Here is a 15165-nt window from a genome sequence, read left to right as displayed (position 1 = left end):
AAACCCTTTTACGAGGGTTTTATGGAGTCAGAACTCAGGAGTTTTATGGCAGTGCACAAAGAAAAACAGCTTTCATAAATAGTAGGGACATGATTCACTCCATTCATTCAGTCAAAATAAATGCTGGCAACTGCTATAGCTATTTCAAATATTTCCATGTACAGTTGAACATTGTGTTGAATGAAGGAAGGCACATTTTTTGCAGTTGTGTTAAGGCTGTTGGATTTTTTTATTTGATAGAATGTGTGATGTGCATTTTGCTGTCCAAACTTGCTCCAGATATGAATACAGTAACAGTTTGGATAGTTACTAACATGTGAGAGTTGCACTAATACTTTGTTTTTTTGGGGGGGGGGTCCACCTATAGTTGCTTCTGAAAATGGTGATGTGGACCTGAAAATGTCTGCTTACCTTGAGTTTGGTTAATCGTCTCAAGATACTCCGATAAGTTACGTTGACTAAAGTTGTTGTTAATAGAAATCAGCATGGGCTGAATGGTATCCATCAGCGTGGTGGGAAACAGCCTCTGAGAGCCGGGTGCACCGAGATAGCATCAAAATTGTAAACGCTGTGTTAAATTGCATTTAGTAATTTTCCTGGAATAATGGTGACACTTGAGTGTAGACAGGATTTGTTGGATTGACCCAAATGCCGCTGATTTAGTGCACAAACAGAAGGCATTAAGATTGGCATTTTTTCCTACTTTAAAACCAGCCGTGGCATTGCCAAGGCAACCCCCACTGAAGCAGCAGTCATCGGTATTGAGGTGAATCTGGTGTGGACAAAGAGGTGATTCACGGCAGGATTATTGTACAATGTATGAGCTGGGCTGTGGGGGCAAGCTTAATTCTTCCCTGCGTGCCTCTTGCATGTTCCTTTTGTTTCATGTACGAGCCCGTTCATTATAATACAACATGATGGGTCACGAGCAGTTGGTTCTTCGTTTATTGTAATGAACTCTGAGCGTCTTAATAGTCTGTTTGATCCATCTGCATAGTAATTCTAAAAATGGCCGTATCCCTATAATAGTCACACATTTGGTTAATGCTTATTTTAGGAGTACGCCTCATGCAGCATCGTAGCATTACAGTGTGTTTTAAAGCTGCAATCCGGAAGATTTTTGACACCTACGGTGACATTGGTGTTTGACCACTCTACATTTCAGATGCATCCTCGCCCCCCCCCCCCCCCCCAGAATAAAGTCTTACTGGACAGGGACCGTATCAAAATGTGCGACTACAAAAGTGTTGATGATAGTTGAATAGCCTTTGTTTTCAATATGCCAGCAACAGAAAGTATCGGAACGGGAATGCGTCTGCGCGTGGGTGTGAATAGTGGAATTTCCTCTCATAGTTTTGGCTGAATTTGTGGTGGGCCGGGCAGTGCGCTGGTTGAAATATCAGAAACATTGAAAAAAAAAAAGAAGAAAAAAAACTGCACCACTTCAGATTTGTCATTTAATCTCTACCGCCGCATTTGAGGGAAAGAAAAAACTGAAATAAAAGCAGCTGGGATGGAGCCGTCTCACGGCGTTGTTGCTAAATTCTCAAGGGCAGGGCTGCTTTGCTGTCGGCAGTCCAGTTGACACACATTTTGTTTACCAGTGGGTGGAAACACAGTGGGAGTGTGACGCCGGTGCACCAAACTAATTAAAAAAAAAAAGTAGTGTCCTCATTCACGTGGCCTTTTTTTTTTTTTACGCGAGTCCGACTTGGAGCAGAAACGATCGCTGGCAAGTTGTGTTGCATGACTGTCATTGACGAGAAGCAGTGGTTGCAAGTCTCATGTGCTAGTAGTTCTGATGTTTACAACACGCAGTTAGCCAACCCGGGCTACCTTTGTTAAAGGTCCCATTGAGCAGCATTTAGAGCGCCGCGGGGGGATTGGTTTGACTAACAGCCAGTGATGCTCAGGCATTTTCAGAAGAATGTGGACGTCAATATGCTATTGACTAGTTCCAGTTTGGTGGGAGAAGATTACTCGTCTTCTCCCAATCTTACTCCTTTCATTGGATATATATTTTAAAAAAATTCTTTTTTTTTTAAAGATTTTTCTCCCCAATTTTACTTGGCCAATTACCCTATTTCCCGAGCCATCCCGGTCGCTGCTCCACCCCCTCTGCCGTTCCGGGGAGACTACCACATGCCTCCTCCGATACATGTGGAGTTGCCAGTCGCTTTTTTTCACCTGACAATATGAGAAGTTTTGCCAGGGGGACGTAGCGCGTGGGAGGATCCATGCTATTCCTCCCCGTTCCATCTCCCCCCTGAACAGAGGAGGTGCTGACCAGGACACATACCCACATCCAGCTTCCCACCCGCAGACACGGCCAGTTGTCTCTATAGGGATACCAGACCAAGCCAGAGGTAACACGGGGATTCGAACCAGCGAGCCCCGTGTTGGTAGGCAACAGAATAGACCGCTACGCTACCCGGACGCCCTGGATATATATGAAATTTGGGGGGGGGGGGGCATTTTCGATGATTACGATATTTTCCATATCTCCCAGCACTAGTGATACCCACATATCCACCTGCCGCCAAAGTGAGTTCACAAAAAAGTCTGCGCGTTTCCGAGGGGGTTGTAGTGCTGATTTCCATCAGTTTTTCCCTGGGTGTTGTTCCGTGAAGTTGACACGCTTATTCAAAACCTCGTTCGTCAGTGGAGCCTCGAGTTAGCACAAAGCCTCTTGACTCCAGGTCTGACTCTGGATCTAACTGAGATGGCGCTGTGCATGAGATGGTGTGTAAGGTGTATGTATGTACCTATGTGAGATGGTTTGTGTTTACAGCTTGCCTGTGTTGTACTGCAGTGCTGTCTCAGGTTTGTTGTGGAAACAAACAGACGTGCCTGTACTGTTCAGGCGTGTATCTCTAAGTAAAATCTATGCAATAATTTCCATTACGTATATTTTATGTACGAACGACTTATGTTTTATCAATATTGCACCTTCAAGGTTTTCTCCCCACCGATTAAGAATGAATCCTAAAGATGCTGGAAGGGCTTTTTAACATCGTAGCCCCCAAAAGTAGGTGTTTAATCTGGGCTCTTGCACCTACATGGAAAGATACTGTTGCCTTCTAAAATTCTAAAAATGTATTTTTTTTAAAACCCCCCCCTCCCCTTTTCTCCCCAGTTGTACCCGTCCAATTACCCCACTCTTCCGAGCCGTCCCGGTCGCTACTCCACCCCCTCTGCCGATCTGGGGAGCGCTGCAGACTCCACACGCCTCCCCCGAGACATGTGGAGTCGCCAGTCGCTTCTTTTCGTCTGACAGTGAGGAGTTTCACCAGGGGGACGTAGCACGTGGGAGGATCACGCTACCCCCCCCCCCCCCAGTTCCCCCTCCCCCCTGACCAGGTGCCCCGACCGACCAGAGGAGGCGCTAGTGCTAGAAATGTATTTTAGGAATTTTTGTTTAGCCATACCATCCACCTAAGCTGAATGTAGAAAAGTAACTTTCTTCCTTTAACATGTCGTTAAACTCACGTCGGTCACATGGTGGGACGTCTGTGAGAAAATGACACAACCACCGTTTAGGTCGGTTCCCTTGAAGCCTTGTTTTTGCAGTGCATTTTCTTCTGCCACCGGGCACAAAACCTCCCAGGAAACACTGGGATTGCCTTAAGGCACACACACGAGAAGTCAAGTCAGGTTTATTTGCATAGCCCAATATCACACTTTACAAATTTGCCTCAAGGGGCTTTACAGCAACACGGCATCCTGTCCTTAGACCCTCTCATCGGATAAGGAACAACTCCCTTAAAAAAAAACCTTTAACGGGGAGAAAAAATAGGAAGAAACCTCGGGGAGAGCAACAGAGGAGGGATCTCTCTCTCCCAAGACGGGACAGACGTGCAATGGATGTTGTGTTTACACAATTTACACAATACAACATTGAAAGAGGATAACGGAATTATAACGAAATTATAAAATTTATGAAGAATAGCCCGGGACCCGAGCCATGCGACCAGCATCACCATGTACAGAAAAACCTAAAAAAAAAAATTAGTCACACATCTTGAGAGAAGGATATAATGAGAATGCTATGGATAGAATGCTATGGATAGAATGAGAGAAGGATATAATATTAAAACAGGCCAACAAAATTATATGGATTTATAAGATATATAAAAAGAAAATTGATGAGGGGGGATGCCAAGCAGTATTCAGGTGGCGACCACCATCATCGTGGAGACCTGGGAGGAGGACAGACTGCACGTGCACACAAGGGAGACTCGCATCACCCCATTCACACACACAAGAAGAGAAAGGCGAAGACGTCATTCAGAGAGAGAGAAAAGATGTGAGAGAAGAGAGCAGTTTTTCAATAGTCAATAATCTATAATCTCGTCAGCAGAACAGTGCTTGGTAAATTCATTGAAACAGAAACCGACCCGCCATGCAGTACAGGTTGTGAAGCACTCAGTTTAAAGGCAACTAACTGTCGGCTAATTTGTCCTCCTTAAGTTTCTTCAGCTATGGCTTGTGAATAAACGTGCTTTATACTATGAGGAAGGGGGAAAAAAAGCCCCTTGGTTGTCATTGCGACAGTTGATGGAAAAGACATTGTTGAAATCCGAAAGGTTAACTGACGCCTCTTTAACATGACGCATCCAAACCCAGCCTCAGTAGGGTATTATCAGCCCTGCCTTGTAGCTCAACGTTGCAAAAACAATGCAAGATAAAGCTTGGAACAAAGGTTGCTGGTCAGTTGTCATACCAGGTTAGAGCAAGTCATGTAAAATAGCTTAAGACTGTAAAACAAGGGCGTCCGGGTAGCGTAGCAGTCTATTCCATTGCCTACCAACACGGGGATCGCCGGTTCGAATCCCCTTTTTACCTCCGGCATGGTCGGGCGTCCCTACAGACATAATCGGCCATGTCTGCCGGTGGGAAGCCAGATGTTGGTATGTGTCCTTGTCGCTGCGCTAGCACGTCTTGGTCAGTCAGTGCGCCTGCTTGAGGGGGAACTGGGGGGAAATAGCGTGATCCTCCCACGCGCTACGTCCCCCTGGCGAAACTCCTCACTGTCAGGTGAAAAGAAGCGGCTGGCGACTCCACATGTATCGGAGGAGGCATATGGTGGTCTCCAGCCCCCCCCCCCCCCCCCCGGATCGGCAGAGATGGTGGAGCAGCGACCGGGATGGTTCGGGAGAGAAGAGTGGGGTAACTGGCCAAATACAGTTGGGGGAGAAAACAAGTACACTACTGCAGATGAAACTGAGCTAGAAGCTGAAACTTTTCGTTCATGTTTCTTTTGACTTCGTTCAAAGTGTTTGGCCCAGAAGGGCTCGCCTTATTAAAGAGTGGACGCTGGCGGTTGCCTGTGGGAGTGTGCTGGTGGTGAATAGGGCCAGCAGGCTACAGTCTTTCATCCTCTAAGCTAATAGTTAGGGCTTTCTTCTGACCCTGGGAGCAAGGCCAGGCCATGGAAGGCACAGGTCGTTTGTAGCACGCTGCCAATAGTTTGTTGAAGCTTCAGCCTTCGGTAGTTGCCAGGAAATGTTGTCGGGCCTTCCAACAAATGCTCCGTAAGCTGTGGCTATTGTCCATACCGCGCCTGTTAAAAATTTCATGACCTGAGAGTTTGTACTGGGTAGAACCGATTCTGTCACTTAACGTTGCCTGTGTACTTTCCTTTGGCATAGCTGCAATATTTTCAAAGCCACGACTTAACGTTATCCTGCTGCTTTTGTTTCCCCAAAATGCTTGTGCTTTGTCAGCACAAATGGCATGATGCGTAAGGCCTCAACACTTTTAAGAGGCTTAGATCGTCAATAACCAGGTATTGATGTACTAGGACTCGCCTCCTGTATCTCTGACCTTTGCTAATACCAAAACAGGCTGAAAGCACTTGTAAGGCCGAGATTATGGTGCGCCCTGTCCTGTGACATGTGTTGTTCTTGCTTCCTCTGCAAGAGAAGAGCTGTTGTGTAAGTCTTTGTTGAATCAAAGCAATAACTGCTATCGTGGTAGACTATGCTGTGTTTTACTAATAAAGCAGTGCCTGTCTGTCTAATCTGAAATGTTATATACAAAGTCATCAAGAGGAGTTTAAAGTTATTTGTTTGCGACGGTTGGGTCATAATTTTTCCCGCGGAAGCAGCAGGTGCATGCTGTCAAGCCCTATTCGTGTTGGTTTAATGAAGCACATGTGCCCGGGGAATACTTTTCCACATCAGCGATGCGCGGTGACTAGCCAAGGAGCTGCTGTCGGTTGCGTCGCTACATAACACTGGTTTTTGCACGAAGAGGGCGAGGTGCTGCGTGAGGTGCTGCGTCATGTGGCAGAGCCGCTCCCGCTTGTTGCCGGAGGTTTTCTGCTTCAGGGTTGGTGAGTGGATTTTAACCAACCCGCCTCCCATCGAGCCGGGAGTTCCACCCCCGTGAGCTTTAGCGACCCCTATTAGAGGAGCATCTGAGGCGGGGAAATCGTGGCTTGTCGAAAGAAGAGATTGTTTTTTCCACCACACAGCTGTGCACTAAGTGACCATCTGATCCAGGGAATGGAATTCCCTTTTATCGTTTTTCTGGATTTAGGGAATTGCGTGGTGGTGGTGATGGTGGTGGTGGTGGTGGTGAACATAACAAACTTCCCTCTGTTTATGTTGGCATGCGTGCATGACAAATGTAAATCCAGCCTTTCGTGTTATCAGCCCTCCCTTGTTGAGTTGAGGTCTGGCAGCCACAGCTGTCAAGATAACCCCCACTGCCCTCGCCGCCTCTGAAGTATGGGTCCATTTTCAGAGGAAGAATGGACTTGGCTTGAAGCATGAGACGGTATAAGAAAGGTAGGTGTGTGTGTGTGTGCGTGTGTGTGTGCGTGCGTGGAAAAAATAACGAGCTAGCACAGTAGTACATGTTGCAGCAGTACTGCCTTGTGTTGCTGCCTGGCGACTGGAAGGGTTGGACCGCGGGTGGAAATGGCCGCGATGACACGTAAACTTGGTGTTGGCCAGGCCAGCTGGTGCCGAGTCCAGGCAGCACTAAAGACTAATGAGGTGTTTATCTGTGAGGTGGGGAGAGCTGAAGTGCACTGGACTCTGCCCCTGAATCGCATCTGTCTGAATCACTGCACCTCTAAGAGAGGCATCTTGCCCCAGCCTTTGCCTGTTTAAAGTGGGGGACAACCATTCGTCATTTTGTAAACAAGCCGTTTTCTTCTTTTTCGAAGCTACACTTTGTGTACCTTGTGTCGATGTGCTTATCGGTGTGTGTATTTGATGAAGGGACTATGCCAGGCACAAGGTGTTTTTATGTAAGAGACGTGCGGCAGTGGATCTTGCTTTTCAGCTGGCTGGCTGGCAGGGTTATCTGCATGTCTGATGGTAACAGGGCTACTTGGTGTTCAGTTATACCCCTAAATTTCTACAAGTTTAATTCATTTTAAGAACAAAATTATTTTTTTCCTGCATATTTCATAAAATGTAGGTATTTCAATCCACAGTGGGCATTGTAAATGAAATATTTCTATATTTATTAAAACGGCAACATCTAACTTGTAACTGGAAATGATGATTTATGAATGGACTCGGTTCCGATGCATCCCCACACAGTAATGCACCTTTATGGTTTGGCTACCTGGTGTGTCGTCCCCCCCCCCTTTTTTTTTTTCTCCCCAATTGTATCCGGCCAATTACCCCACTCTTCCAAGCCTTCCTGGTCACTGCTCCGCCCCCTCTGCCGATCCGGGGAGGGCTGCGCTGCAGACCACCACATGCCTCCTCTGATACATGTGGAGTCGCCAGCTGCTTCTTTTCACCTAACAGTGAGGAGTTTCACCAGGGTGACGTAGCGCATGGGAGGATCACGCTATTCCCCCCAGTTCCCCCTCTCCCCTGAACAGGCGCCCCCACAGGACCAGAGGAGGCGCTAGTGCAGCGGCCAGGACACATACCCACATCCGGCTTCCCATCCTCAGACACGGCCAGCTGTGTCTGTAGGGACGCCTGACCAAGCTGGAGGTAACACGGGGATTCGAACCACCGATCCCCGTGTTGGTAGGCAACGGAATAGACTGCTACGCCACCCGGACGCCCTTCCTGTTTTGTTCTTGAGCTGGTCCAGGATGATGATGAAGTATAACACAATGGGCCCTTTTTTGGTCAATTCACCACCCCCTCTCCACTTCGGCTGCTGACCATGACAATATCCATATGTGGATATGGGAATGACCTAGCAAGTAAACCCTTGAAGTAAAAACCCAGCTAGGAAGTTGTTTTTGATTCTTGCTGGAATGACACACCTTATTGACAAGTTGCTCAAAACAAGGGAGACTTGTTACTGCTGTGTTAGCCTAAACAGGCGACGCAGACATTGAGACTAGGGCCCTGCACGAGCCAAAAACTCTGGCCCTGGCCCGTGGTGTTCAAGCCCTAGCCCAGCCCCGGCCCTATAAAGTCTGCGATTTTTCAGCCCGAGACCAACAGCAATATCACTTAAGCGCTCTCTGATGCGTGTTCTCTCTGCTACTCACTACTCACACACACACACACACACACACACACACACACACACACACACACACACACACACACACACACACACACGGCATGGTCAGCTGTCACGTGTAATGCACGCGGACATGCGTATGTATGATATTTATAATATTAATATAACAGTATTTCATACAGTGGTCCATGTGTGCTCTCCATGTATATGGGCACAATGAAAGGAGGGAAGTTAAATGAGCCCCGAGCCCGATCTTATAAAAGAAAAATTTGGCCCGAGCCCGGCCCGAATCGACTCAGTGTATCGGGACCCGTCGGTACCCAATGGGCTTGCAGACCTCTAAATGTGACTGCCAGCCAGTCCAGGTTGACGTAAGGACATGCGGGCCTCCAAGGACTATCCAGAGGGCATACATCCAGAGCAAGAACACCCCCTTCAAGGCACAAGTTTTAACAGCTCATGCCAAGTCTGGGCCCAGTAGTAAATACAACTTTAAATGCTACTTTTATTACTCAGGAACGATTCCCTCTGTGTCTATCCTGCGCTTAACAGAGTTTGATTGGAAGGAAGTTGGCTTCATCTCAAACCAGTCTGACTACTAATCTAACATTTAGTGTAGAGATCTGTCAGAGCAACCGTAGACTGTACACGGCATCGCCCTCTTTTCCTCGGCACGATGACTTGGCAGGCGGTAACAGTAACTCCCACTTGATTAATGGAAAGATGGTGTGCTGTAGGCAGAAAATCTGCCCAGCCGTGAAAAAAAACTTCCTGTTTGTAGCTCACACTATTAAACCATAATTTGTTTTACTAGCCAATCAGATGGTTCTTCAGCCTTGGTCACAATGAAATGCACAGTTTAGTTCCTTGTGGATTTTGCCAGAGCTAATGCAAAATGAATGAGGGTTGAAGACCAGTTATAAAAATGTTTTTATTTAAGATTCTTGGGCAGTGTTGTTTTTGTGTTTTGTTTTTTTAAATCATGCAGCTGTTGCATGTAAGACTGCTCCTTGTTTGGTTTTTAGCTGGGCCCCAAGTTTTGCCGATGCTTGCGTCACAAGTTTTTAGGAGGATGAGGGTCACAATTTGGCGCAAGTGCAAACTAGAGAACAGCACTTCTTCATTAGAAGTGTTGCGTGGTCATCCTGTTCTTTTCAGTGGCGTAAAAAGGATATCAGGTAGAGCCTCGTGTGCTGTCAGACGTGCTCGCGGTTTCACATAACGTATGTTTGTCTTCATCCTGACGTGGCTCTGGGATACCTGCACCAGTTTTAGACTGCAGTGTATTGAAGGTTTCCTGGTCTAAATATGGCTCTGGTGTTTAAGTCTACGAGTGATGAGGTCATTGGCCGTGGATTAAGTTTGCAGGTGCACATCCAGGATTCCTGCCCGCTGCAGACTAGAAATTAAACATCTTTTTTTTTCCCTTTTCTTTGTTTTTCACCCTCTTGTTGCTGAGGGGAAAACACTCTGATAAAGATCCGTCACTGACACTAGATGCTGTGTGCCTTCACCAGCTAGATTTGTGTTCTCATCATAGCAGCGGTCGTCAAGCGGCCTTTTTTTTTTTTATTGCTCCCTCAGAGGCTTGTGTTCAAATACTCAGAGCAGATGGTGTGTGCTTTCGCTGGATGAATCACTTAGCCGGGTTGGTTTTGCGTAGCTGGCCAAGACTATATAAAGTGTGGGTGTTTGTCTTGACCGAGTGTGGAAATCACCTGTGTCAGTACTGCGCTTGAGGGGCGTCATCAAAGACTGTGAATGCACATTTTCATAGACATGAGTTATGCTGTTTTGTTTTTAATCCTGTGCATTGCATGTGCATAATTAGCTGATTTGTTTTCATTCCCCCCCCACCCCCCAGACTCTGGAGGAGCCCCCCTACCTAACAGTGGGGACGGACGTGAGTGCCAAGTACCGAGGGGCTTTCTGCGAGGCCAAGATTAAGACCGCTAAGAGGCTGGTCAAGGCCAAGGTAAGTCCCATTTCACACAGTTCATCAATAAAATAAATAAAATAAACTCTACATGTGATGGCGGGGTCCTGGGTGTATTTAGGGGTTACCTATAGGATGTAGCGCCTCCGTCTTTCATCTAATTATGAGCAGCTGATGCAAATAAGGGCAGCTCACTGAATGGGCCTAAAAAATGTTGTAGTCTCTGTGTGGGAGCCCAGACTGATGTAACCATATGGTCCTCTTGCTTTGATATGGTAGGAATCCTAAAATGTTTGTCTCAATTAGATTTGTAATTTAAGTATATCATTTATTATTATTATTATTATTTAGGCGGCACGGTGGCGCAGTGGTTAGCGCTGTCGCCTCACAGCAAAAAGGTCCTGGGTTCGAGCCTCAGGGTAGTCCAACCTAGGGGGTTGTCCCAGGTCGGTAGTCCAACCTTGGGGGTCGTCCACTGTGTGGAGTTTGCATGTTCTCCCCGTGTGCTCCGGTTTCCTCCCACAGTCCAAAGACATGTAGGTCAGGTGGATCGGCCGTACTAAATTGTCCTGAGGTGTGAATGTGTGTGTGTCGGTGCTGTGATGGCCTGGCGGCCTGTCCAGGGTGTCTCCCCGCCCACCTGCTGCCCAGTGACTGCTGAGATAGGCTCCAGCATGCCCGCGACCCTGAGTGCAGGATAAGCGGTTTGGATAATGGCTGGATGGATGTATATTATTTATTTCAGTATATATATTATAATGTTTATGTTCGGTGAACAGAGCACAGTACTAACACTGCTGGTATTAAAGCTTCCATGAAATGAAAAATGTATTTTCATTCTTGTTACCTCTTTTATCGACATTGAATTTACATCTATTTAGCACTATGCACTCAAAATTCACTTTTTTTTTGGTTTTGTTTATAATGATAAGGTTTTTCTACTGAAAATACAATAATTCAGATCCACCTGTGTTTGCGGGTGTACCCTAGCAAACCTGTGTTAAAGGGTTGATTCTTACACCTGTGTTAAAAGTGTATGCCCTCACAATAGCGTGGGCTGCTTTGGACAACAGCCTCCACCCAATAGGACATGTTATTTGTGGGTTAAATCCTGAACAACCTGTTGTTTGGGTAGATGCAAGCAAACATGAGCAAAATTATGACATGAAGGTCTCTTCATCGAACTTGATTGTCTTCTGAAGTCATATTGCAGCAATGGTAACAAAAAATAGTCTTTTATTTTAAAAAAAATTATTATTATTTCCCCCTTTTTCTCCCCAATTGTACTTGGACAGTTACCCCACTCTTCTGAGCCTTCCCGGTCGCTGCTCCACCCCCTCTGCTGATCCGGGGAGGGCTGCAGACTACCACATGTCTCCTCCAATACATGTGGGGTCCCCAGCCGCTTCTTTTCACTTGACAAGGAGGAGTTTCGCCAGGGGGACGTAGCACGTGGGAGGATCACGCTATCCCCCCCCCCCCCCCCCGAACAGGCCTCCCGACCGACCAGTGGAGGCACTAGTGCAGCAACCAGGACACATACCCACATCCGGCTTCCCACCCACAGACACGGCCAGTTGCGTCTGTAGGGACGCCCGACCAAGCCGGAGGTAACACGGGGATTCAAACCGGCGAGCCCCATGTTGGTAGGCAACAGAATAGACCGCTACGCTACCCCGACGCCCTAACTTTTTAGTCATATCAAAAATCAAAACAATCTCGAAATAAACTTGATTAAGGGCCCAGCAGGTGACGTACTGTCCAGAAGTGGATCAAGACCCAGATTTGATCAGAAATGGGCCTTGATGTAACCCATGGGACACCAGTTGCCCAACACCGTCCTCCTGACTTCCTCGTCTTCCTACCTAACTGCTGCTGAGCGGTGTCTGGCTTTGTTACCTGCCGCCTCCTGCTTGGTTGTGTGCCTCTCTGGTGAAGGCAGAGCACGATGCACATGATACAGCATCTTTCTGCTTTCCCAGCAGGTCTGGAGCATCTGGATGACACAGTAGAGACAGATCTGTCGCCTCGTATGCTGGAGTGAGTAGGAGGAACAAAGATGGAGTGTTGGAGGCTCAAGTGTATCAGTGCTTTGCGCGTCCCCTGTGGAGACGAGAGGAGAGACCGTTCCGGCATAGCAGCTGGACTCATCAAACGATAGGCCTTATCTCATCACCAGGAATAAATGAGATGACAGTGTGTACCTTCAGAAGACTCAAAGTTAGATCGGTTGTGTGTGACGTGAGAGTAATAGGGCTGTCTCAACTCCCAGATTAATGGGTTGAGAGAGGAATTTATTTTTGGGATAGCGCAGCACGGATGTGCTGTGTATTACACAAACGGTGAATCATAGCAATTAGTTGAGGGTTGTTGTGATTCTGAATATTCCTCTGTGATGAAAGGCTCCTCGGCGCTGCGGTTCATTAATCTTTGTCTGCTTGTTTAATAAAGTAGATGGCTGCAGCGTATGGCGCTGATGTCTCCCAAGTGGTTTTAAGCCCTGATAAAAATGAGTGTACACCATTCATATTTTTACATTGATGATAATCTGTGTTGCAAGACCTGTAAAGAAGCCAGTTTGACACTGTGGCAAACTCAGCACCTAAAACAAGCTGTGAGCATATACACAACCAAAACAAAGTCTTATCTTCTAGTGTAGCACTCGCATGCAGTACATCAATATATGTACACACGTAATGTACTGCATGACCATTTCAGACTGGTTCTTTCAGCGTTGTATTCTGTAAATTGTGTAAACGCAACATCCATTGCAGCGGGGGCACAGTGGTTAGCGTGGTCGCCTCGCAGCAAGAAGGTCCTGGGTTTGAACCTCGGGGTTGTCCAACGTTCGGGTCATCCCAGGTCGTCCTCTGTGTGGAGTTTGCACGTTCTCCCCGTGTCTGTGTGGGTTTCCTCCCGGTGCTCCGGTTTCCTCCCACAGTCCAAACACATGTAGATGAGGTGACTCGGCCACACTAAATTGTCCCTAGCTGTGAGTGTGTCGGCCCTGTGATGGACTGGTGGTCTGTCCAGGGTGTCTCCCGGCCTGCCGCCCAATGACTGCTGGGATAGGCTCCATCATCCCACAACCCTAAGTAGGATAAGCAGCTTGGATAATGGATGGATGGATGGACAACATCCATTGCACGTCTGTCCGTCTTGGGAGAGAGATCCCTCCTCTGTTGCTCTCCCTGAGGTCTCTTCCTGTTTTTTCTCCCTGTTAAATGTTTTTGTTTAGGGAGTTGTTCCTTATCCGACGCGAGGGTCTAATGACAGGATGTTGTGTTGCCGTAAAGCCCCCTGAGGCAGATGTGTAATTTGTGATATTGGGCTACACAAGTAAAACTGACTTGACTTGGTTTAGGCTGTTTTCGAGCACCTGAAGCCCAAAAGCTGACTTGCATCTCACGTCACCTTGTTTTCCACGACTGGTAGAGGTGAGGGGGACAAATCAGTGCGGTGCAAAATCGTGGTAGTAAGCTGTGACAGTTTTAATGTCGCAGCATTCCCCATCAATCACAGCGCTGGAGCACAATGAACAGATGCTGGGAAGTATTTGATGTAATAATTTCTACATCTCAAAATGTTCAGATTGCTTGAATATTTACTAAGGGAAGCATACTCACGGTTTAAGCTTTCATAACACATGGGGATTAAAATAAATGCATTTTGTTGTGTATTTTCTTTGGATTATTGCAGTTTTCTCTTTTTATTGTAGCTAAGAGGGAATGGCGCATTAAAAATCATTAAATCAAATTGCAATATTCATCTGCCTGAACGTTACAGAATAAAAAGACCTGTTGAACTCTTGCAAAAATGCGGTAAGCTGGGCGGATGAGGTTGGTGCATCGTGTCTGGTAGCTCTACCAACCGTCCTTCTGCGGGGACTGCTCTGGGCATGATGGCTGCTTTATAACCAGTATTCAACCAGTATTATTCAGAGTTCATCCTCTCATCTGCCCCGATGAAGGGCGAGCGCTGGTCTAAATACAACCACTAAGATGCTCCCACTGAGCCTGTTTGTCTTCAGATCCCCAGTTTGCTGAATTGACTGAGTTTGCACAGCAGGAAGAGCGTGGCAGCTTGTTGAAGCTGGACGCCGAGCGGGTGCAGTGCATGTGGGCATGTCTCTCTAACAAGCTATGATGACTAAACATCAGATCGTCCTTTCCATTTGGAAGGTGGCATTTTAGAAGAGATTGGACTGTGATCATCTTTATGATTATGGTTGAGTCATGCTGGTGTTCATCTCTCTCTCTGTCTCTCTCTCTCGCTCTCTTGCTCTCTCTGTATATATGTGTGTGTGTGTGTGTGTGTGTGTGTGTGTGTGTGTGTGTGTGTGTAGTTCAGTTCCAACAGTCATCCTGGCTGGCGTTTTTTTATTTTATTTTAGTTTTTTTTTATGTTGGCTATATGTGTGGGGCAGCATGGTAGCACAGTGCTTAGTGCGGTCACCTCACAGCAAGAAGGTCTTGGGTTCGAGCCCCGGGGTACTTCAACCTTGGGGGTCATCCCAGGCTGTCCTCTGTGTGGAGTTTGCATGTTCTCCCTGTGTCTGTGTGGGTTTCCTCCGGGGGCTCCAGTTTCCTCCCACAGTCCACAGACATGTAGGTCAGGTGAATCGGTCGTACTAAATTGTCCCTAGGTGTGAGTGTGTGTGTGTGTGTGTGTGTATGTCAGCCCTGTGATGGACTGGTGGGCTGTACAAAGTGTCTTGCCCACCTGCCACCCAATGACTGCTGGGATAGGCGCCAGCATCCCGTGACCCTGAGAGC

The 15165-nt window shown here is 47.1% G+C and overlaps 1 protein-coding gene across 2 annotated transcripts in view; it reads left to right on the top strand.

The window, feature by feature from the left end:
* Positions 1–15165, top strand: part of arid4b (AT-rich interaction domain 4B) — a 53143-nt gene that overhangs the window by 6033 nt on the left and 31945 nt on the right. For both annotated transcript variants that reach the window (XM_056291617.1, XM_056291616.1), the window contains exon 3: positions 10319–10429. In XM_056291617.1, the coding sequence (XP_056147592.1) occupies positions 10319–10429 (111 nt within the window). The remainder of the gene's footprint in view (positions 1–10318; positions 10430–15165) is intronic.

The sequence above is a fragment of the Lampris incognitus genome, chromosome 13 (genome assembly GCF_029633865.1).
Source record: "Lampris incognitus isolate fLamInc1 chromosome 13, fLamInc1.hap2, whole genome shotgun sequence".
Taxonomy (NCBI): domain Eukaryota; kingdom Metazoa; phylum Chordata; class Actinopteri; order Lampriformes; family Lampridae; genus Lampris; species Lampris incognitus.
The sequence above is the reverse complement of the archived record's forward strand: the minus strand, read 5'-3'. Positions and strand labels throughout refer to the sequence as shown.